General features: G+C 35.8%; 2 protein-coding genes across 4 annotated transcripts in view; one reads left to right on the top strand and one right to left on the bottom strand.

Annotated features, from left to right (window-relative positions):
- LOC149795543 (uncharacterized) overlaps positions 1 to 23,706 on the bottom strand; it is a 231,708-nt gene that overhangs the window by 119,653 nt on the left and 88,349 nt on the right. The window lies entirely within an intron of this gene.
- Positions 1 to 23,706, top strand: part of LOC149795545 (acidic mammalian chitinase-like) — a 59,462-nt gene that overhangs the window by 9,733 nt on the left and 26,023 nt on the right. For 2 of the 3 annotated variants that reach the window (XM_089965364.1, XM_089965362.1), the window contains exons 2-7: positions 12,673 to 12,752; positions 15,457 to 15,631; positions 19,105 to 19,357; positions 19,940 to 20,064; positions 20,562 to 20,685; positions 20,996 to 21,181. In XM_089965364.1, coding sequence (XP_089821490.1) covers positions 12,683 to 12,752; positions 15,457 to 15,631; positions 19,105 to 19,357; positions 19,940 to 20,064; positions 20,562 to 20,685; positions 20,996 to 21,181 — 933 coding nt within the window. In that variant the 5' untranslated portion in view covers positions 12,673 to 12,682. Of the gene's footprint in view, positions 1 to 1,495; positions 1,514 to 12,672; positions 12,753 to 15,456; positions 15,632 to 19,104; positions 19,358 to 19,939; positions 20,065 to 20,561; positions 20,686 to 20,995; positions 21,182 to 23,706 lie in introns of all 3 variants that reach the window. The other variant, XM_089965363.1, reaches the window with a different exon arrangement.

Raw genomic sequence — 23,706 nt, 5'->3', positions numbered from 1 at the left:
TACGTTTATATACATCGATTATTACTCTGTTATGGAATACATATTATGAGTTATTTCAACATGCTAAAATAAAGCTTTTTCTTGTGCAAAATGATTTAATTCTTTTAACCACCTAAAATAACATTTCATCCACTTTATCATCTTATTATCTTTGTGAATTTAATTTTTTTCATGGTCAATTAAAGACTACATTTTAGGGCAAAGGCCAAAAAAAAAAATTTCCTATTGACCTGCCTTTGGACTCATTTGTAAAAATTACTGATCGCTGTATTATTAGTTGCATCATATAAATGTTTTTTGTTTTATCATATCATCATAAATATCTTCTGTTTTAATTCGAATAAGAGGCTTACAATACCTGTATATAATAATTCAAAATTTTCACCATATTTATATTTTAAGTGATTTGAGCAAAAATATTAAATAAATAATTTCCTTAAATACAACACTGCATGGCCTTTTGAATACATGTCGATCTAGCATTTTAATTCACGTCTGCGAACAGCTCTTAAGCGATCACAAAGGAAACATTTTCTTCTTACAAATCCGGTATTGGCAAAAAAAAAAAAAATCCTTTTATAAGTTTAGTTAGTCTAAGCAATCCAATATTAACCCCTTTCGTAGATTTTCGATAATTTGATCAATTACAAATAATTCATATCCATAATTTGAAGAAACACGAATATCATTCTCCAATATAGTTTTAGATTATTTTCAGATTAAAATTTGATGAGATCTATGCAGAAAATTTTTCATGTATTTACTGTAGTACTCTGTGACCATTGGTCACTTTCATGATATTACCTGTATATAGCTTTATATTTCTGTAATGTACTGTGCATGAACATTTGGTACTAATTTATCACAGTCAATATCTAGATATTGAGCGAATTTAACCTGCTATTTTCCATTTTTCGTTAACTTTTAAAGTTTTAGGTGCGAATAGATACAAATTATGTGTATCATTTATATTATTCAATGTAGTCTATCTCAGCTGATTTAAATCAATTAATCTGCAGCAACTTTCAATATAAGACACTTATTAAAATCATATAATATGCCCTAGGGTTATTTACCCATTAAAATCCACTTAAATTTAGAAAGTGGTAAAGCTTATACAATTAAGCAATCTTACAAATTGTTATAATCTAAAACATAATACAACTATTTCATCTAAATCCCGTATTGTATCGTAAGCAATAACCATTAGATTATTTGTGTTAACATATCTTTTAAATGCCATTGAAAAGCAGCCTCTAAACTCTTTTTCTATTAAGAAATGCATGTCAGTATATGTTAATAGTTAAAATGTAGATTGTATTATTTTAGTTATGCATCCCCGTGCGTACCTTAACTAAAAGAATTATAGGCTGGATATAATCCATAAAACTTAAGTGCAATAATTCTAAGGTATTCTAAAACATCGGCAAAAAGTAACAGAACATGAATGTTAACGAATAGGTCATTATATTCACCAATGTCATTTATTTTACAGGTCTCCCGAACTTTTTGGGTAGGTGCATAATCTTCATCTGATATTGCTACTTTCCTTAACAATACATAAAACGAGTACCTTCCTGGTAGTTCAGTTTCCTTAAATTAAAAAGAAAAACTATCAAATAATGATATGGATGAACATTCTCTTCAGTTAATGCCCCAACTGTATCTTGATTTGTAAATTCACTTGTTATCTTAAGATGTACTTTATACGGATTAGAAGATAATTTGTCTAAACTGCATTTAAGGAATTTTAAACAATACCGATCATATCCCTTAAAATATAGAATAATTATAGAATAACATCGGTGCTTTAGTCATATACGAGGATTTTGAAATTGTAGATTACAAGCCATATGGACAGCTTGTCTGTATTGACCAGTAAAATGACAATGCTTTATAACCTTATCAATATCACCTAATGTGCAAATCACCAATACAGCAAACCATTGCATTTTTAACATTATGTTATCATCGTCTGCAATTTTCATACTTCTTGGAGTTATTAAATCAATCCTAATTTTGACCATTCTGTTGTTTCATCTACAAATAAATTTCTCAGTTGTCTCGACCGTATAATGTTCTTCTCATTATTTTTAACAAGAATAACTTTACATTGTCAGAATCATATAGTATTGCTCCATACTGCATTATTTCGTATTGCAAGACACGTGCGTCAAAAAACAGTTTGCGTTAGGAACTATTTTTGGTTGTGAACAAAGTACGCTTATGTAGCAGATGCTGCAGCTTTTGATTTATTTGATTTATTCTGAAGGAACCAAACAAGCTGTTTGGTCTATTTGAACATTGAGATGATAACGCTGACGATGTGGGTGAGTTCACTTAGTCACGAAAGAAACTTTCAACCACGTAAAATGAATGAACATTATAGAGGCAATGCCCACAACAACGTGAGAAAAGCTATGTTGAAAATACCATTCTTATCATTTAAACTGATATTTACGATAAATATTCGTAACTTTTCGCAATACAGTTGTTCAGACTATGACCCGTACTCCTAAGGTCTATAAAAATAGAATAGAAAAAGCATATCGAGGCCAACGGCTATCCCATTTCCTTATGGACGTCCTATTTTATGATTCCTTCTAAACCACTAAATTCGAAAACATTGCAACTGAAGAAGGCGGGTTTTGGTAGAAAATCAAGAGTCTCAGAGACACTAAGTAAAGACGACATGAAAGTCTTTTTTAAAATCGCGAAATATGCTGTCACACCGCAGCTGCCCTGCGGCCCCCCCCCCCCAAAAAAAAAAAAAAAAAATCTTTTTGGAGGCAATTGTTTGATTTATAGCAGCGATAGAAGTCATACATTTAATGTATATAGCTGGGTTCTGTCCAACAAATTACATGCAAGTGACAAGGCAACATATATAGTCTTTACCTAGTAATAACAATGGCAATACATATACTTGCTTTTGTTGTCTTGAATTTATTCAAAATTTGCTTTCTTAGTTATTTCTGCCAATCAAAATTACATGGGTTCCAAAAAGTGATCCACATCAAAACTGTACTGCAATTAAAACTATATTTCAATTGAAATGGCATTCTCCTTAATGTTCTCAAAACGACAGGAATGTTATATTCTCTAGCAAAGACTAGTTAATCATGCGTATTGTTGAGAATTTCAATTAAAAGATTCTTATTTTCCCCACATTATGATTCCAAAATAATCTATAAGAGATCAGGATGTGGAGCTGCATCAAGGTCAGTCCCATTAGTCACAAGTACATCGTACGGAATAGACTAGTCACAAGTACATCGTACGGAATAGACAACTAGGCCCAATTACATAGTACGGAATAGACACAGCAAATAAACTTAGTGCTTCAAAAACAGAAAAGCAGTATTTAGGTGGATAGACAGAAAAACAAAATCCATCCAATCCCGACTAACTGAAAAATTTAAATTTTAAGTAAACCAACTTGAGATTTATTTTTTAAACGAACAGATAACAACAGTGATGTAAACATGGATACTACTTAATAAGATGAAACAAGAAATGAAGTTACAAATATTGAAAAATAATTTGATCAATACCTTCACCATGGTGGAAGTTGATAAACTGTTTCACTGTAAAGGTTAGAAATCTAAATATGAACATTAATAAGATTGAAAAATTAGCATTGCATGTTAATGCAGATGATGATGTAACAAATAATCGATAATATTATCATCATTCTCTTAACATTTTTTTTATTGATAACCAATTCTTTAGAATTGATGAGATTAGTTGTTATTTATTTATTTAAAACAGGTACTACAATGACTTGTAACCTGTATATTTCAATGGATAAATACGCGGTTAGATGTATTTGTTGTTCTGATACTGGAGCTGGAAAAAAGCATGTATGGTTAAGCTAGGTAATGATCAAAGTATTTTAGTTATAATGATAAAAAAACAGCCAGTTACTATTCTACTATTTTCTGATGGATTGCTAACATTAACAATGGTAAAAAGAGTTCCAATAGTACCACAATGTGTTCTGTCTTTAAGGTACAAAACGACGACAGATCTGAATAAATTAACAGTTCAGCAGGACGCATCCACCGAATTATATATAAATAATGTTGATATCAATGATACAATTATAATAATACAACTTTATTTTAGTGATACGTGCTTATTCTCTGACAGGTACAGTGTATATAGACAAAATTAAATTAAAGTAACAATGAAACCACTGATGCTATTGACTTAACAACTACAGCCTATGCCGATATTCAACTGAACCTACGACGTAGATTAAAAGAGCATTTAACGTTTTTAAATAAATGTTATTAAATCAAAAAGAAAAACTCTGGAAAAATTAACCAAATGCTTATTTACTATGAACAGTACTCCCAATCATAAAAAGATATAGCCTCACGTAAAATTTGCAGATTGAAAGATATATTAAAAAGAATCAAATAAACAATTTTAGAAGTTGTTTTAGAGATAAGTTGCCAGAAACTATATATTTTAAAGGAATTTGTACACATTGGATTGATATTTATAATGATTCTATAATGAAGATATTAAATATCGTGTTTATTTTGCCTGCCTCCAAGTGATATGAAAAAGTGACGCTGTCGTTTTTCATATACCGTGGTCAAGGAATATCCGTTAGAAAACGGACAACCAGTCAGTCGGTGTGACCGCATATCCATGCCCTGTAATTAATGTTATAAAGAAAATGCCATTAACAAGGATCAGTGGGATAAAAAAAATTGTTAGATGAGCTTAATCTACATAAGGGTAAGTCAACGAACCAGTAAGACGGGTATTAAAAACCATATGCTTGCGAAAGTTAATAAAATGGGTACGGGCGGGAGATAAAAAAAAGTCTATATCGCACGCTGATATGGAACAGCATTACTTAAATTGAAAGTAGAATGTTTTTATTTCATAAAAAAGAGAAAAATGTTTTATGATTACTTCAGTTTTAGAGAAAGAGGGAATTATAGAATGGTATTATGGCTACGGTTTGATTGCATAATTAATCGGTACAAAATGTAGTAACATACCTAATCGGTACAATATGTAGCAACCGGCCTTATGACAAGCGTTATACAGACAAAAATAAATACAATTAGTGAACCATGTAAACAAAATATCCAAAGAAGCCAAGAAGACAAATAAGTTATTTAAAGAGGGAAATGTATATCAATATCGTCTTCTTATAGATATGTCAAAAATTAAATTATGTATAGATATAAAAAAAATATAATTTGTAAACTCCATTTAAAAATAAAAATCATTGACTATTTTTCTTGTGAGTTTTAACGATATTGTTAACTTATTATTTGTTATATCATGCCGATAAATGAGATCTATGTGCCTTTCCAAAAAGACACACTGAGACAGCCGACCCGAGTTGACTTGGGTGAGCAGCCAACGCCAAATCTTTTCAGCTGAGCTACCGCTGTTCCCGATCAAATAGAAAAATAAAGGAATGAAAAAAGGAACATCCTGACTTTACACTTGTTATTACTATATTAATCCTGATTAAATTCCACGTTGTTATTCCGATTTTCAAGCTGGGTCTATTCAGATGCTCAAGATTTTGCCCGAAATTTAGGTATGACAGGGCCGCACCAGGTTGGTTATATTATGTACTAGGAGGGTAAAAATAAATGTTCTAGACCACTACTGAAACTTTAAAAATAAAGCCGATATTTGTTTTTGTAGGCTCTGCACACACAGAAGAAATAAATGTGTTCTGCTGTTGTATTTTCTATTTTGACGTTGGTTTTTTGCATTCTTTTTTTTTTTTTGGGGGGGGGAATATTCTAATTTTAATTTTGTAACCTTATAATTATTGCATTGATGATCTCTCCGGGACGCAAGTCCCTGTGTCGAAACTAAAGATTTCCGTCATCCAGTTAGTATAAAATGTTCAAGAACTCGGGAACAGAAAGAAGCGAATCCAATCTGACTCATAGGACTTACGGAATACATGTCTTTTTCTACGTTGACCTCCAGTACTCTTAGTTCATTATTATATCAGGAGGAGAAGGAAGGAGGTAGTATTTGCAAAAATTAGTTTAAAGCCCCCAAATAAAAATAATTTTAGGAAAATTATGTTTTACTTGCCACAATTGCATTGCTGAATTTGCTAGTTTCGAGAAAGGTTGATGGTCTAAGAAAACTGGTGCTAGAATATTATAGTTAGGCATATGGTGAGAGTGTTCGATGCAGTTGTAAGCTAGTAGAAGGCTGGGCCACCTTTTATGTCATTACGAACGTGCCAAACGTAAAAATGTCTAAGTCGAAGGAAAAGGATGAGAAGGTAGTGTGAAACTGTAAGGAGGCGGCTCTTATAGCATCATCCAATAAATAGTGATTTATGTTGGTCCAAGACGTAGTAATTACCCTTACTTAATGGACATTAATTCTCATGAAGGATATTTCAGTCTCGATGAGGGACGGATAAGTTCTCTTCACAGGGAGGACCATCCATCTGGAAATGATGAGTACTGAAATATCAGTAGGGTTTTTAATTGGTACTAAGAAACGCTTCTGACCCTTTCTACGCTCTACAGATGCAGGAAACTGGACCTTAAGAACCTCACTGGGCAACGAAGCCTGTCTTGAGCAAACCCAGCATAGATTATACAGGTGTGAAGAAGGAGAATTTGCAGACTGCTGTGGAGATTAGATCCCATATGCTCTGACAGCATGTTCAGCAGATCACTGAAATGCGAGGAGTTACACAGAGGCTCTCCGGGTGAGCCGAGCAGTGGTGATCTTTAATTTGTATAGTAACTACGGAATCATACTGATATGTGGAAAGAACGGCTCCACCTTATACTGAACTGAACACACCCACTTACCAGGTCTTTGGATATGGAGCATGGAGACATAAAATTGAGCATATTGTTCAGTATCGTTTTAAACAAGTCATCCATCATGAGAATACACGCGGTTTAAAATGTTATTCCTCTTCCTCTTCTTGCGAAAACCAATGCATAAGGACTATTTGGCTTCTTCTGTGCATAATGACCGCCAAGATATTCCTCTTGCAAGGAATATGATGCACTCCTAGCTTGATTTCCTCCTCTGACGCTAAATTGAGGAGGTTTCTCAACGTTGACGTAAAGAAAAGAAGCATGAGCACCTCGATAACTAAGGAGGTACGCTACTCGTTGTGTGTTCGTTGAAGGGATGATATCGACGTGTCGTTTTATTAGGTTTACAAACCCCTTTAAGGCTAGAAATGCTATGCGTATTTCAAGGTTGTTTATATGTTATGAACCGATCCTGCCTAAGCCACGAACTCAAGTGGTTGTTAAATTTGATCTCAGGGGGATCAGAAAAGATACTTGAACCTTGTGTAGTCTCCAGTTCTCTAGGAGCATGTACTGGAGATGGCACACGGAAAGTCTGCCCAAGGAGTTTAAGTCAGAGTCCTGAGGAATGAAATGTAAAGACGGACTAACATCGATGTTTCGGCTTGGAGAGCTGTGTATGAGAGACGGAATCTTGTCAACCCTGTCCGGAACACGGACTCTCCCGAGGTTTGTGAAGAAATTAATCCCCACATATACAAAGTCCTGAGAAGTATACATAAGGTCCTGCAAGCACAAAAGTTAGGTCCATCAACGAGTTCTCCTATCTCAGGATGACATAATCTTTATGTCACAAAGTCTCCCTAGCCCAAATTAAGCAAATTTATCACATAAATTAAAATAATTTGAAGAGAATGAAACAGTTGCAATACCGTCACACTGCACGCTTCATTAGACCACACTCTGTTTGGTTTAGGATCATGCAGTCTTAAACTTGCCATTGATATATCTCTGCCGTCAAAGTTACAAAGTTCCAATTTCAGTCTGTATACCACTTACAATTAAACAGTCTATAACAAGTAGAAGAAGCAAGAATTGTATTACATACCCATTTAATTTTACAAAGCTGATCTGGTGTTCGATATAGTCGTACAACCTGTTATTCTGCATAGTACAATCTGTATGGCACACCTAAAATTTCAGTATCGCAAACCCAGCCTGGAACTACCTTTACAAATTGAAATATTTAATAATAGTCCACTTATAAATTATCCGGAATTATTTACTACTATACATTTTAAATTATTCAAACATGACAACACATGTTTTGTAAGTTTACAAAATGCGGTCATATTTGGTGAAAATGGCCGGGATAATGGGTGACTACCTTAAGCACCGGCGAGCAGTTTATGTGCATTTCTTGGTACCTAGACCGAGAAATCAGAGTTAGTTGATCAGGACAACAACATCATGGACAGAGTATTTGACTGCGAGTGTGCAAAGTGACATCAAACAGAAGATAGAGAGACAGAGAAAGCAAGTACTTTTTCCTTGAAATCTTGTATGAAACCTTTCTAAAAATCCAGACAAAGTAAGAAAGACTCAGGGAGTCATGCCAAGATTCAGAGTATGGTCGAAAACACCCCACGTTTGGAGAGAAAAAGAAAAAAGAAAAAAACTTGATCCTGTGTTTAATTCCCAGGAGACATTCCTCAATGCAAATCATATAAACAACCAAACGCAGATAAAATTTACTTCAGCTTCAGAGTTTCAAAAATATGGTCTACGGACATGTATTGTTTAAAAAGAAAGTTTTAAGTGGAGGGACGTACAATTCGACTCATAAAATTAAGAAGAAATCAAATTGGTTAGTAAATCTGTTGATAAAACTGACAAACCTTTAGCAAGTTAAAGTAGACGTATCATATACAATATGAGCTCTTTTGATTATCACACAAATTTAGAAGAATTGTGTCTTGTGACAACGAATTGCGTTTTGTAACAAAGTATTGCGTCTCATAACAATGCATTTTTATTACTGAGTCGCACTTACATTTTAAATTCTTGCGACTATTTTAAGATAAAAATGAGAAGAAAAGGAAACAATTTTGCAATATTGACTAGAATTTACTTTTTAATTATATCAAAATAAATATTTTAAAAAATCACTAACGTATGTTAGAAAGAGACCGAATCTTTGATTTCTTAAAACGTACATGCTTAAATATCACTTTAAGATCAGTTCATCAATAACTTCTTACATTAAATTAAGACATAAAAATAAAGTTTTAATGTATTGTAAATTAATGAGCTTTCTTATAAACTGTTAGTCTGTAAAATTTGCCTCGATATTTACTCGCAAGTCAAGTGTCTATTCAGTAAGTTTGGTGTAAGCAAAACGGACCAATGTTGATGGACCAAAATCTATTTTCCATTTGAGAAGTAAGGAAACAATCACTTACACTGACTTCAAATTAAATCCATTCAAATTTACCATACAATAACTTTTCTAACAAAGCAAAGCTAAAGCGAAAATCCATATCTACAATGCAGACATACTAATGACTCAACTGCACAGTATATATCTAGGCCTAGCCCCGGTTACGTACATGTGTAACGTCCAAAAGTAGCGTAATGCCGGTTTTGCCAGATCAAATGTTTTTTTTTAAATTTATTTCATATGTTCAGTGCAAAACATTTGAACCCTCTAGACTCATTTAGGTTTGCAGTCCAAAACGACAACTTTATTGTTGCATTGATTTATTCAGAATAAAGTCATTACACATTTATCACTAAACAATAATACAACTGACATAGGCTTGTTATTCTTCTTTCTAATATCAAGGATCACAGATCATATAGACTCATATCATACAGTACAAATCTCAACATGGGACTTCACCCTTGCATTATTTTGGAATTTTAAATATTTAACACTTGTATATTTGAACAATGCAGCGTGAACGACACTCAGATTCAATAACAAACTAACTCAGTTGTATTTATCACTGAACCAAATACTTGTTTTAACCTTAGAGTGAATTCCAGGGAAATAACCCTGTACACTCAAATGTTACGACTTACAATAAAATGATATACTTAAACAAAACAATAAGAGAATAAACTCACCAAATATATGTCTCACTGAAAAAAGTTTGATATCACATAGATTTCAATAGTGCAATCAATGGTAAACTCAGTGAAAAAATATTTCTTATCTTTCCAAAAGATCATACATGTAATCCTGCTTATTTTCCAAATTTGTCTTCTCATAAACAAATTCTTATTTCAAGGAAAAATTGTAGGATTGACCTACTTAACTTTGAAAAGATCCACTGGAAGTCTCCTACTCACCTTGAACAGCTAGCTGTTCTCCAACTGTTTCAAAGCAACTCAGCCTGGTTAAAAACAGCGCAGTCTCGCTGGCTGTAGCTTAATGATTTTGTTGTTGTTGTTATAGGGTTTAACATCATTTTTCAGCACACGATAGGCTAAACATGGCGGCCAGTATTAATGTTGGAGGAAGAACCCGGGAAAACCCCGGGAAAGAACCACCGACCCACGAGAAGCTACTGACAAGCTTTCTCACATACCCACATTGGCTGAATCCGAGACTCAAACCCAAGCAGACAGGTGAGATGGCAGTGATCCGTAACGGAGAGCGCTTTAGACCACTCGGCCACTCGGGGCCAGTCTAGCGTAAACGACACTGTACACATCCATCCCACTATAAAACAACTGCTATCTAGTCACACAAATAAATAAATCAAACATAACAACGAAAGCTCTGATGGTGTAATTTCTAAACAATGCTACCTTTTGCAGCTTTCCCGTGAAATAAACCACACAACAAAAAATAGAGAACATTGCATCATTATATCCCTCCCTCCGCAGCACAGCAACATCCGGAAATGGAAGAGGCTGAAAATGTATACGAGCTAAAATAGGGAATATGATATTTTATTTTACATGCAGTAGATGACGCAATGAGATTGTATTGAGCTCTTGCATTGTAATTATCTGGCTGCATGAAGACGAAGCAAGATGAAAGAACGTTACATCTTTTTATATACGTGGTAAAATCACGATGCCTTGTAATGAAGGCTGCCATGTACAGTGAAAGGGTTTACGCTTATTAGTACAAAATGTGATATAGAGGTGACAGTGACATATTTCTAAGATTGTGATAAATAGTTATGTTGTTTTTGGTTATGGCATTTGAATACTGGGTAAATTAGTTGTTAATTGTTTAGTGTATCATTTGCAAGGGCATGGGGTGATTATTTTAGAAAGCAAGATACAAGGGGGCAGTTTGATGTGGCTTGTCATCTACATAAAGGCAAAATATTAGAGTAAAGTTAAGCATATTATACATTTTGCCTTAAACCCATTATTATGATACCAAGAGTGTGGTACATATTTAAACTCAGGATTCATTAGTTCATTAAGTATAGAAAATTGAATTACCAAGCGTGATAGAATAGATAGTTAAGCATGTACAGAGACATGTGAGCTGAAAATGATGAATATTTTAGATTCTATATTTTGGGGATCTTCATAATGTTTCGGACTAAAATTGTGTAATTATTACCAAAATACATGAAAAATTGTGTTATTTTCTTCATCATAAAATGCTGATTTACGGTCAATACAGGCCTTCGTACTTTTCTTAGGCACTACCATGAAGGTTGCTCAGGACCAGTGGCGTCACTAGGGAGTTGCTATGGGGGGGGGGGGTGCGGACCGCACCGGGTAACACCATCGGAGGGGGTGACACCAAAATGACTGTCTATAAAACTTTTGAATTTTTGTACAGGAAGGAGGTCGATGGGGTGACACCATAGGTTACCGCACATGGCTGTCAATAATTGTTTTACAGGAAGGAGGTCGGGGGTGGTTGGGGGTGACACCATGAGTTACCGCACTGGGTGACACCAACCCTAGTGATGCCACTGTTCAGGACTGACTATAATCTATTTTATTTTCAAATAGCATGTGCAGAAAAACACAAATTCACTTCTCCTTGGTACTAAATGAATTATTCATAAGTTTGAATGGGATTTAATTTTCCATACATACATACTCCATAGTATTGTACAATGCATCAACTTTTGTGGACAAAACGGCATTAAATTGTATTATAATATATTCTTTCACACCGCACACTCACTGCTAAATGCTGCATGATATTTAATTGAAAGAAATGGGACATCATTATTGGCACCTGTGCTGAAGTGTGCATTACAATATACGGCTGGTTATGAATTTAGTGAATATGGCGTCAGGTGTAATGACCTCAGGGGACGTGTGTGGTTTGCATAAACCAATAGTTAAACAAGAATCCCGTCCATATCATTCTAAAATATGTTATGTAAATAAAGCCTTATGTATTAAAGGACATAATTAATTTTGGGGACATTAACAGTCACCATTTCCGAATTACATACATCTCTCTTCATTCTAATAGCCAAAGTAGATGTGTTTACGTAACCGAACTCCAATATGGCAGAAATAAATGATCTAATGTTCTGTATTTTGTTTTATATTTTACTTGTTTCAATAAAAAGTTTTAAAAAAGTTTGAAACTAGTAAAATCGTTAATGCTATTCTTAAGTCAAGAATTATTTTAGCAAACTAGTTTCCATTCGATTGTTTTCAAAAGTAAATTGAACGTTTATATTTTTAATTGTGTTGCTTGGTTTTGTTTCGTAAAATGAGTTTGATTATAAGTCATAAAAAAGAATATGGCTTTGATATTTTCTACCCTTTACCATCATGCACCTAAAATATTTCTTAACCTTTCTTTTAACATTATTGTTTCTTTTTGAATTCATTGACTCAATATGTCTAAATGGACTTTTATATAAAAAATATTTATCTTTTGTAGGAACTCAACTATGATGATGAAGTACCTAACAATACACATACTGTGTTCCGTGATTTCCGTGATGCTCATTCTCATAGCAGGTGACATGATTGTGATATATATATATATATATATATATATATATATATATATATATATATATATATATATATATATATATATATATATATATAAACAGAGAGAGGGAGAGAGAGAAAGCTATTACGGAGCTAAATCGTGAATCATAATGGAATTTTATATTTTTTTCCAGCGCCAAACATTTGATCCTAATCTTGTCCCTCTGGGTTATCTATTGAAGAATCCCCAGTTATATTTCCGTATTTGAGTGTTGGGTGATTCCTGTTTGTAAAACCCGCACTGATCCAAACGAGTCCCAATAGGTAATCACGTCCCATGCTATTAGCCCCTCATGTTAAACCCTTAAAGAAACAAGACTTCCGAATGCTGGTAATTTGTATGTCCACCAGCATGTGGTAACGGTATATTTCCTATTTTACCTGACACACCAAATACCCATGGCCTACATTGTTATTGGGTGGTTTAAGAAATAGGACCCCCCTGTGAAGTAAGCAAAGGTTGTTTCTGCTGACTAACTTTAGATTAAGATATATGGCAAGTATAAAATTAATCAAACCAATCGAAATAGTTGTTGCATACTGTGTTTACTTGTAGGGTAATAGCTTAGCAAACATCCCACGTGGCAACATTACAGTTGCCTATGAGTATGGGATTGGCAACTGCGTGAACTGCAAGAATGTAAACTTTTAGAAATATTACACATATATATGTTTCTATCAAAGGGTGACCAAATACTAGAAAGCTGCCGGGTAACTAAACAACTAGTGCAATAAATGATCACCATAACCCGTGTTCGTGACCATTACATGTTTTGGGGTTGATTTATCGGATTACAAAACACCTTAGCATTGGTAATTGTTAGATTATGTTTTCTTCGTTGATCTTAGATTAAATAAGCGTGTAAACAAGGGTGCCTCTTTCGATATAGGTTACGATGAGTTACAAGTATTGTATGCGATTAGGAATATATATATATATATATATATATATATATATATATATATATATATATATATATATATATATATACATATTTCTCACCCATGCGACAGAGAAATCTGCTTGTTTTGCTAACTTTACTTTTCTTGTCTCAGTCTAGTCATATAAGACCAATCGTCTCAGTCAAGGTGTCCACGCGCTCCGAACTACTTTTAAAAAAGAAACCCTTGTTGTCTTCTGCTGTGCCTGACGTAGTTGTACTACAATCAAATAACAACAACAACAGCAACAAATATATAACAAAAACATAGTAACTTAAGTTAAATCCATGTTTGAGAACACATCTTAGAGAGAGACAAAGACTAACCCATACGATGTCGAGCTTTTTGGTATTATGCTTGTTCGTTCCACACAGCATGGTCAGTTCTTTCCTATATTCAGTCCTAGCTCAGTATAATTTTAAATCAGCGTCATTATATGTAGCTAAAGCTACCTAGCTCATTTTAAATACTTCGTGTGAAACAAAGTATAATCTGTTAGCTACATTGAATGACGCTGACCTGAAATTTGACTGTGCAACAGATATGATAAAATTCTCAATGCTGTGTGAAATGAACTATAACAGAAAACACTGATCCATGCACATAGAATATATGCCTATACAGTTCATAGCCTCCCAACTCTCTTAACAACTACGGAAAACTTAGTAACAGCCAGAAAAGTGTCATATAATACATGATTTTTTCTAATTTTGTTAAGCATCTCCATTGTGCCCCAGTTGAATCAAAAAGATACCTACAATATTTAATGACAAATAATACACTTACCAGCCTGAAGGAATCATTTATCCGTCAGCACATAATTCCATAAGCAAATTTCACTGTAGCACTTGCCATATTTACAAGACAGAAAAATAAATCTTCAAAGAATCCGTGAACTTGAAAGTTTAGCGCATGGTTATCAGCTAGAGCCCGTTTTTGGAGGGTCTATTATTATACACAGAGGTAATTTTACAATCAATATTAAGGACAACACAAGTATGTCACACACAGTTTCACCTCCTCAAAAGAAAAGAATAGTTTTATATACGATAGTGACACAGATTTCTAATTACCAATGAATAATCTAAAGAAAGATGTTACTATTCGTTACAGCTTGTACTAAGTATAACTATATTAGAGCTGAGTAGCCAATATCGTTTAATTATTTACAATAAAACTTTTCAAAATTGGAACTGATGAAAATAAAAGTTTCTTGTAATAAATATTAATTATTTATTGTCATTTTCATATAACATCGATATATTAAATGTGATAATACCTCATTATTATGCGACGTTTTATTTTGTTATTTTTCTTTGCTCACGCATATAAACTGTGTACTTCGGACGCAACGGTCACACCACAGCCCTCATTAACATATTTTTATTAATGCGCCGCATGTAAACATTGGACGTGAACACTAGCGCAGAATTCCTTTTACTTTAAAGGAAAATATTGGGTGAGAAAAATAATCTACGTTGGGGTTTGGGCCGAGACAAGGAAATCCCAGTCGCGGGTTTATATTATATGTCTCCCCACTCGGGCAAGCCTCGTGAGGAGACAAATAATATTAACCCTTGACTGGGATTTCCGTGTCTCGGCCCAAACCCCAACATAGATTCTATATATAAAGAGAGCTAGAGAGACAGATACAGAGGTATTATGACTAATTCATAACCAAAAATACACTATTAACCTGATATTTGTTATTTTATTCTTACTCCAGCTGATGTAGAATACAGACGTGTGTGCTACTATTCCAACTGGTCTCAGTACAGACCCGGAAGGGGCAGCTTTAAACCCAATGACATCAATCCGTCCCTTTGTACTCACCTTGTTTACGCCTTTGCCAGGCTTTCCGGGAACAGTTTAACCACTCTCGAGTGGAATGACGCACAACTGTAAGAACGAGAGAGAGAGAGAGAGAGAGAGAGAGAGAGAGAGAGAGAGAGACTACTGATGCCATACATTTGTCATGAATGTATATAATCAGAGCTGACTAGAAAAACAACCAGTATGACGAATTTCAACAACATCAAAGTAGTGAAGTTCTATACACATATTAAGTATTTGCATATTTCTGTTCTTTGATATTCTGCAAGGTCAAATAAGCTTAAGTATTAACAATAATTTGATTCTTCTAATGAAAACTATAGGTTTAACAGACCAAAGAAAATTAACAACCAAACAAACTTCCACTGTACGAAACTGTATTTCCTGTCTCTAAATAGCCATACAGGAAGAATTACGTGGTTATCCTGCCGATAACATGCTTAGAATGACAGTTACCTTCTCTAAACTAAATGCAACTCACGCGCAAGTCAAGACATTGTTTCCCTACCCCCACCAGACACCTAAAGGCCATGTGGCGAAGGGCGAGTGGCAAAGCTATAGGTGTGAAGATACTTGGAGGTTTAGATGCGAAACTGCACACAGGCGACTTAGGGTATATAGTGGTTTTTCACTGGAGTCGTTTTTCACTGGACCGAGCATTAATCAAACTCGGCAGCCCTCTGGGTGATTGAGTTGCCCTTTTTGGTATCACGCTGCTTACCTCCATAGCTTGATAAAGGGGCTATATTAGGTGTCCTAAATATTACCTACTTTGCCTTAATCCTGATGAGCAAGCTGCGGCTGAGGGTGATCCCATCTTAGCGATAGAAAATCTAACTCATGATACCAGTTCCTGGAACGTGCGGACATTAATGGTCAGTACATCATCAGATAGACCAGAAGGAGGACCTTCTCAAATTAGTACAGAACTAGTCAGATTCGACAGCCAGAAAGCAACCATGAGATAAATTCGCCTAGCTGAGGAAGGACAACTGGCCGAAGTAGAAGCCAGACACGCCTTCTTCGGGAGTAGCCGACGTAAAGAAGAGCGAATTGAACCTGGTGTTGGGCTTGCCATCAAATCACAGTTAGTCAGCAGGCGCACAAATCTCTCAAAGGGCGTGAATGACAGACTAATGCATGAGACTCTCATTGCCTGGAAATAGACATGCAGTTATCATCAACACATAAGCACGCACTTTGACCAACCCGGATGTGATCAAGGATAATTTTATGAGGATCTGGAGTCTCTTATCAAGACGTTCCAAAAACAGATAAGGTCATCATCCTTGGTGATTTCAGTGCTAGAGTAAGGACAGGCCATAAGAAATGGATATGTGCTGTTGGCAAAAATGGCTCTGGTAAATGCAACAACAGCAGATTCTTCCTACTGAAAAATGCGATGTACACGTTGTCTTGGATGCATCGACTCTCCAAGCGGTGGCATCTCAGTGACTACGTCATTGTCAGTAGTAGAGACAGACAGGATATCAAAGTGATGAAGGCCAAGAGCAGTACAGAGTGCAGGACCGACACAGACTCACAGGCTCTAAACTCAATATCTAGATTCTGCATAAGAGACGCCTACAGGACAAAAAAGGAGAGCTTAAAACAAGCATTTATCGAAGAACTGCGCAGCCAACTAAAACTAATCTATATGAACTCAAAAATCTGGAAAATTTGGCATCCTTCAGAGACTCCGTGTAATTAACTCATCCTATTATATGTAAATATCAAGACTGGTTACACGAAATTGATGCTGCCATGCAGAAACCTCTGAGTGAGAAGGCAGTCCTTACCCATCTAAGAAAACAGCCTTCCGCAACATCAAGTGGACTGTCATATGCTAATTCAAAAAGTCGCAAGACTCGTGGCTGAAAAATAAAGTAGATGACATTCAGTCCTTCGCAGACAGGAACAACATGAAGAACTTGTATGATGCTTTGAACACAATCTACGGGCCACGGTCGTCAGAATTGTCTCCAATACTGAGTACTGACAGCACCTAACCGTTCAATGTGAAGAAAACGATCATTCAAAGATGGGAAGAACACTTCATCAACGTTCTGTATCAACAGTCATGTACCAGTGCGACTGATTTAATGCCCCAAGTCGAAATTAAAATGTAACTTGCTCATCCTACAACGCGGACTGAAACTGAGTAATCAAATGGCAAAGGAACTGGAGCAGATGCTATACCAGCAGAAGTCTAGAAAGCCATAGGCTCGCACTTGGCACATAAATTAACTGAACTCTTCCTGACAACGTGGACTGAAGGAACTATACCCTAGGAGTATAAGTACGCATCCATCGTCCACTTGTAATAGCGGAAGGCAACATACATTCCTGCAACAACCATAAGGGCACATCCTTGCTGTCAATAGCCTGCAAAACCCTCGCCAGAATTCTACTGAGTCGCTGCGATCAAGGGCTCCAGCTTGAATATCAATATGTCTTTACGTAATGACGAGGGACCACCGTCATGTTGTTTGCAGCAGGTCATCTCCTGGAGGAATGCCAGGAACAGAACTCCAACCTGTGTGTGCGCGACATTCGTAGACACGACAAAAGCCTTTGACTCGGTCCGTTTTGGGGGTTTCACAATAAGTATCAAAAACAAAAATGTTATGCACCAACCTGCAGCAGGAACGTCTTTTTTTATAGCCTACTATCACAGTAAATAGCCAATCCTCCTAGCAGTGGACAGGTTCACCGAGCTCGGTAGCACATTGGTACGTACAAGTCTGAAGGTCTACAAGGTCATTGTCTTGCTGACACTGTTGTCTACATGGAGAGAAAAAAAAAACGTGGATGGTGTAAACATGCCATTTAATTAGCTGAACCACTTTCACGTGGGATGCCTGAGGTAACGGATGAGGATAAGATAGCAGGACAGGGTGTCAATAGCTGAGTTTATCACATGCAGACATTTAAAGCATCTACACTCTGTTGATGAAATCATTGATGATATGGGCAGGCACGTCACCAGAATGTCAGAAGAGCGACTACCAAAGATGGTCTCCTCTGGCGAGCTGAAGAAGGAAAAGCGTTCTCATGGTGGTCTGAAGAAACTACTCAAAGGTTTCCTTAAGTCGTCCTTGAAACACTTTATCGTTCATTGCGTGTCTTGAAAGCATCTCGCACAAGATCGCACTTCCGGCTAAGTCTCATCCGTACTGGAGTCTCATCCGTGCTGAAGTCTCATCCATACTGGAACAACAGACTTTGAACTGTGGAGAATTTCAGAGGAATGCAAATGCGCGTGCAGCATAAATCTGAGAACTGTAGCACATTCTCGAATTGTTCAAGCGGAATCTCTTGTTTAATGTGCTATAGACAGTTTAGAAGACAAATTTGCATAATCAGCCACCCACGTAGTCACAGAAGCTAACACAGTTAGTGGTCATTGTCATCTTCGAACTCGAAGGACGAATAACAGAGAAGCTTAATCAATGTCGAAAAAAAAAGTATAATTTTGAAATGCATGCATTTTTGGCCCATCTATAATCAAAGCAGTAATTATTCGGTTTATTTCTTTAAGGTATAAAATATTTAATGGGTTAAAGACAACCTATCCCGGTTTGCGGACTTTGATTGCGGCGGGCGGATGGAACGAAGGAAGCTTGCGGTTCTCTACCATTGTATCCTTGGCGGAAAACAGACGGGAGTTCGCATCTAACACCGTCCAGTTCATTCGACAGTATGGATTCGATGGGTTTGACATTGACTGGGAGTATCCTGTATCAAGGGGTGGAAGCCCTTCTGATTACCAGAACTTTATTCTGCTCCTACAGGTAAACCTAGCACTTAATGGTGTAAAGTGATAAATATTTGTAAAACGTATTAATAGATGGTAAACTAAAATTGATGTAAACTTCCCATAAATCAATCTCCTCTACAATGAAAGAATTCCAGTATCTACAGTCTTACATTAAACTGTAAACTGTGTCGAAACTGAAAGAACAGTTGCTATGATATTTAAGTATAAAGTTGTTGTTTCGTTTATCTCTAACATCTAATTTATCTAAGATGGTATTCTGTCGCATGTTTCGACGCTCTGAAACAATAAGTTTGTACTTTGTTCTTAATCTGGCCGTAATGCAGACACATGGACTTATTCACGCACTAAATCCCTGTATGAGAAAGAAAGATGTCTACATGCTGCATAAATTTTTCTGCAGTTTATATACTATAAAGAGATTTGAAGTTCCCCTGTCTGCGCCATCTTCCGACTATCGAACCGGGGCTTTCGGACGTACTTTGGTAATAATAATGATGTCACACGACCGCAATCATTATAGTCAAAATACAAATCCATTTTTGGTCAGAAAAGCACTACAATATGGCCTTGATGAAAGTTTTGTTTTTGGCGATAGGAACTGCGCCAAGTGTTTGAAGAGGAAGCAGTCAGAACCAGAAAAGAGCGTCTCCTATTGACGGCTGCTGTTGCTGCCGGCAAAAGTACTATCGACACCTCATATGACATCCTAAGAATGGCAAGGTACTGTTGTATTTATTCTAAATTGTTCATATGACAGCGATTGATATATTGTCGTCAATCTGTGTTAAGTCTACCTGTGTCCAAGAAGTATAGAGACCCACAGATATTTCTTGCCAGGCAGGATTTAAGTTATTTCTTCGTTTGCTTGTTATTTCTTTTATTTAGGACTTGACATCATACAAAGAGCTCTTGCTTCATTTTAGCCGTAGGAAATATGTACAAGGCACGTATTCTTGTTCAGCCACAATATGATCAGTAGGTCTAACAGTTACAAAATTAGATTCAACAAACGAAATGCTATACTGCCTGTATGTAAAGGTCCATAATATCGATAGGCACGAAGTACAGCAAATAAGCCCTTACCCTGTATAAAGTATTGGCTGAGAAACTACTAAGACACTGAACTAGAGGTACTGTAATAGGTACTGCGATGGTCTCTCCGAAATTTCATATATAACATGCAAATAATTTGCTTTACTTGTTTGAATGGTGTTCAGGTACCTGGATTTTATTAGTCTGATGTCGTATGACTTTCACGGCAGCTGGGAGACGACCACCGGTCACAACAGCCCGCTGTACAAAAGAAGTGGCGAGCACGGAGATGTAGCTTACCTTAATATGGTAAGGTTGTAATTGTGAAAGAAACCAAAAGTCGCAGATAACTTTAAATCATGCTCCAAGAAATCTCTAACAATTCTGATTTTGGTCTGCCAAATTCTGTCAAAAAACATAACGTGTTTCTCTTTCTTGCAACTTCACTTTTCATTTTGAGATGCTGTCCTGCATTTGTCGGTATGATGATACTAAACGGTTTTCAGAGCCTAAATAAATATTCATTTTAGCAACAATGATGATCATGACTATGCTAATTGCACTAATATCATTATCATCATCATAATCATCATCGTCATCATCATTATTATTATTGCAGCAAGCTGCAGCCAATTACTGGATCACAAAGGGCTGTCCCTCCAAGAAGTTGATTATCGGACTGCCCACTTACGGTCGGAGCTTTACACTAGCTGACCCTAACAAATACGGTATGGGTGCGCCAGTGTCAGGAGTGGGGCCCGCGGGCCCATACACCAGGGAGGCTGGAGTCCTTTCGTATTATGAGGTAAGTAGTCCTTATTATCGGTTCTACAGTTTTAAAGATGTTCACAAAAATCAATACAAGGAAAAACTATATGGATGTTACAAAAGAGGGATATATGGACATTGTTTTGTATCAAAACAAATATATAAACAAGTAAGAAATTATAATACCTCCATGAACTGTCAAATGGACTAAATCTTTCAAATATTGTTGAGCACATATTCAAGTATTATAAATTCATCGTAATTTCCTCAACGTGGAATATTCGTTTTGAATATTTAAAAAGCGTTGATGACGATGATATTGATGATGAGGAGAAGGAGGATGTTAGTATTATTATTATTATTAGTAGTAGTAGTAGTAGTAGTAACAGTAGTAGTAGTAGTGTACCAGCTTTAGCTTCGAGATTTACGTTATACCATCCTTCTGCCCGTCCACCGGATTTTCCTTTATCAAATTTCCTCCAATATCCCCAAAAAGTGGAAATATATATGAAATTAGGACCTTAACGTTGAGGTTGGCTTTCTTTTTTCTCTCTAGCACAGGGGTGCACAACCTTTTTCGATCAAAGGCCAGATTGCATTTTCTAAGACCGCTCGAGGGCCGCAAACACTAATTTCTTTAATATAATTACTGTTCACGGGCCAAATTCTGTGTTGTTTTAATTTACCCTCAGGGCTGGACAGAACACGTCCGCGGGCCGGGTGTTGTGCGCACTTGCTCTAGCAGATTGTCTCCTTACACACCTTGTTACGTGTTTCTCACAGACCATAAACTATACGTCATGTGGACAAATTTTAAGAGAGTTCCGCCTTCCCCCGAGTCAAGACCTTTCGCCGGTGGCAAAAACTTACACTACCTGTTCTGCGGTGTAATTCACTTTAAAAACCAATGACATCGGCTGATAAAGACACCGCAAACCTTTAAATTATCCAATCATAATTCAGGTCTCTCTAACCATCATTAACACACGCTCCTCAATGTTTTGGAAACAAACCACTGTATTTTGCCTACTTCCCTTACTAAACTGATCTCTGCAACGTTTCAATTGATGACAACTATTTCATCCAGTACAAAAGCTGTTTGTGCAACATCTGAACCCATGACATTTCGATAAACCAAACCCAATCTTTACCCATTGACACCGGTTTCGTCTGACATAGTTATCAATCTGAATCTCATTTACAATCAGTCATGTCCCTACCTGATATACTAAAGTACTACTATCTTTATATATGCCACGGATTTAGCCCGGTGCCAAATCGTATGCATTATACTGAAATTGGTATATGATACGATGACATCTGCAAAATTCGCCTCTTTTGTGTTACAATTACGCCTGCAAAATGTACACTATATATATATTCAAAATATTTATTACTTGTCCATAGAGATAACGTTGGACATAGCTGCAGTAAACAATTTATACTGGTATGACTAATGTCCGAACTCATATGTAATGGTAATCAGTTTCAAACAACATTCATGTTTGATATAAATATATGTTAACATTAAGAAGAAAAAAATAAACCGATATGTTTTTCCATCTGATGAAAGTGTCAACATACGTTTGTTTAACAATCACTTTTACGGGAAAACGTCTTTGTTCGATAACTTAACGTCTAGCAAATTAGTCCTTGATTTTTTAATGGAACCAAATAGTCAATGATCATCTGATTTTTTATATAATAATCTGAGACTTTTTGACAGGCGAAATTTCAGCCATTTTCAAAACAGTCGGAATTCAAAACGAACACGAGAAAGATGTACTCCAAGCTGCAAGTAGTTAGTCAATATACGTGTATAGAACGATAGCTACAGGATATTTCTAAGTTACTTCGTCAATGTAGGTTACAAAGCAGAAAAGAAATTATTTTCATTTTTAAATTGCACTTAACCAATAATCCGTGGTTATAAAGCACCCATTATGAAAAATGTGTGCTTATCACGCCTTTGTTATCTGGCACCTTTGTTAGCCGCTTCTTATTTACCGATTACGAATGATGTGTGGTTTATCACACTTTTATTAACTAGCGCCTTTGTTGTTATGCCTTTCTATTTTGAACAACAGCTTTGGGGTTTCAGGTGATAAAAAACTTATAAATGAACTAATTTTCAAAGGCAGACCATACAAATCAAACGCTACACCCAATTAAACGTTGTAAGAAAGGAACATTATAACAAAATATGTGTTATACATAGCAATTAGGATTTTAGTCAGGGAAATTAAACTCAATCATTCTAACAGTGTATTTTCTGAACGAAATAAACTTGATAATTCACTGGAATGAAATAATGTAAAGATGAGCAAGAAATTGAAAGCATTCTTAGAGGAAAGTGTATGGCCGCCTCCCTTAGAAGATGAGTGAAGATCACATCTAATAAAAAGCAAATTCCTTTTTGTTTTAAAATGTAATGTATTACTTTGACTTGAGAAGGAGATTATGTTACTGTTAATATTTTCTGTGCGAATATTAGCAAAACACATGAAAACATAGTACACTGCTGCCATCGTGTGCGAATATTAACCAAACACATGAAAAGAT

The sequence above is a fragment of the Sinohyriopsis cumingii genome, chromosome 7, assembly GCF_028554795.1.
Source record: "Sinohyriopsis cumingii isolate HCF-2022 chromosome 7, ASM2855479v2, whole genome shotgun sequence".
Classification (NCBI taxonomy): Eukaryota; Metazoa; Mollusca; class Bivalvia; order Unionida; family Unionidae; genus Sinohyriopsis; species Sinohyriopsis cumingii.
This window is presented reverse-complemented; position numbering and strand designations above follow the sequence as displayed.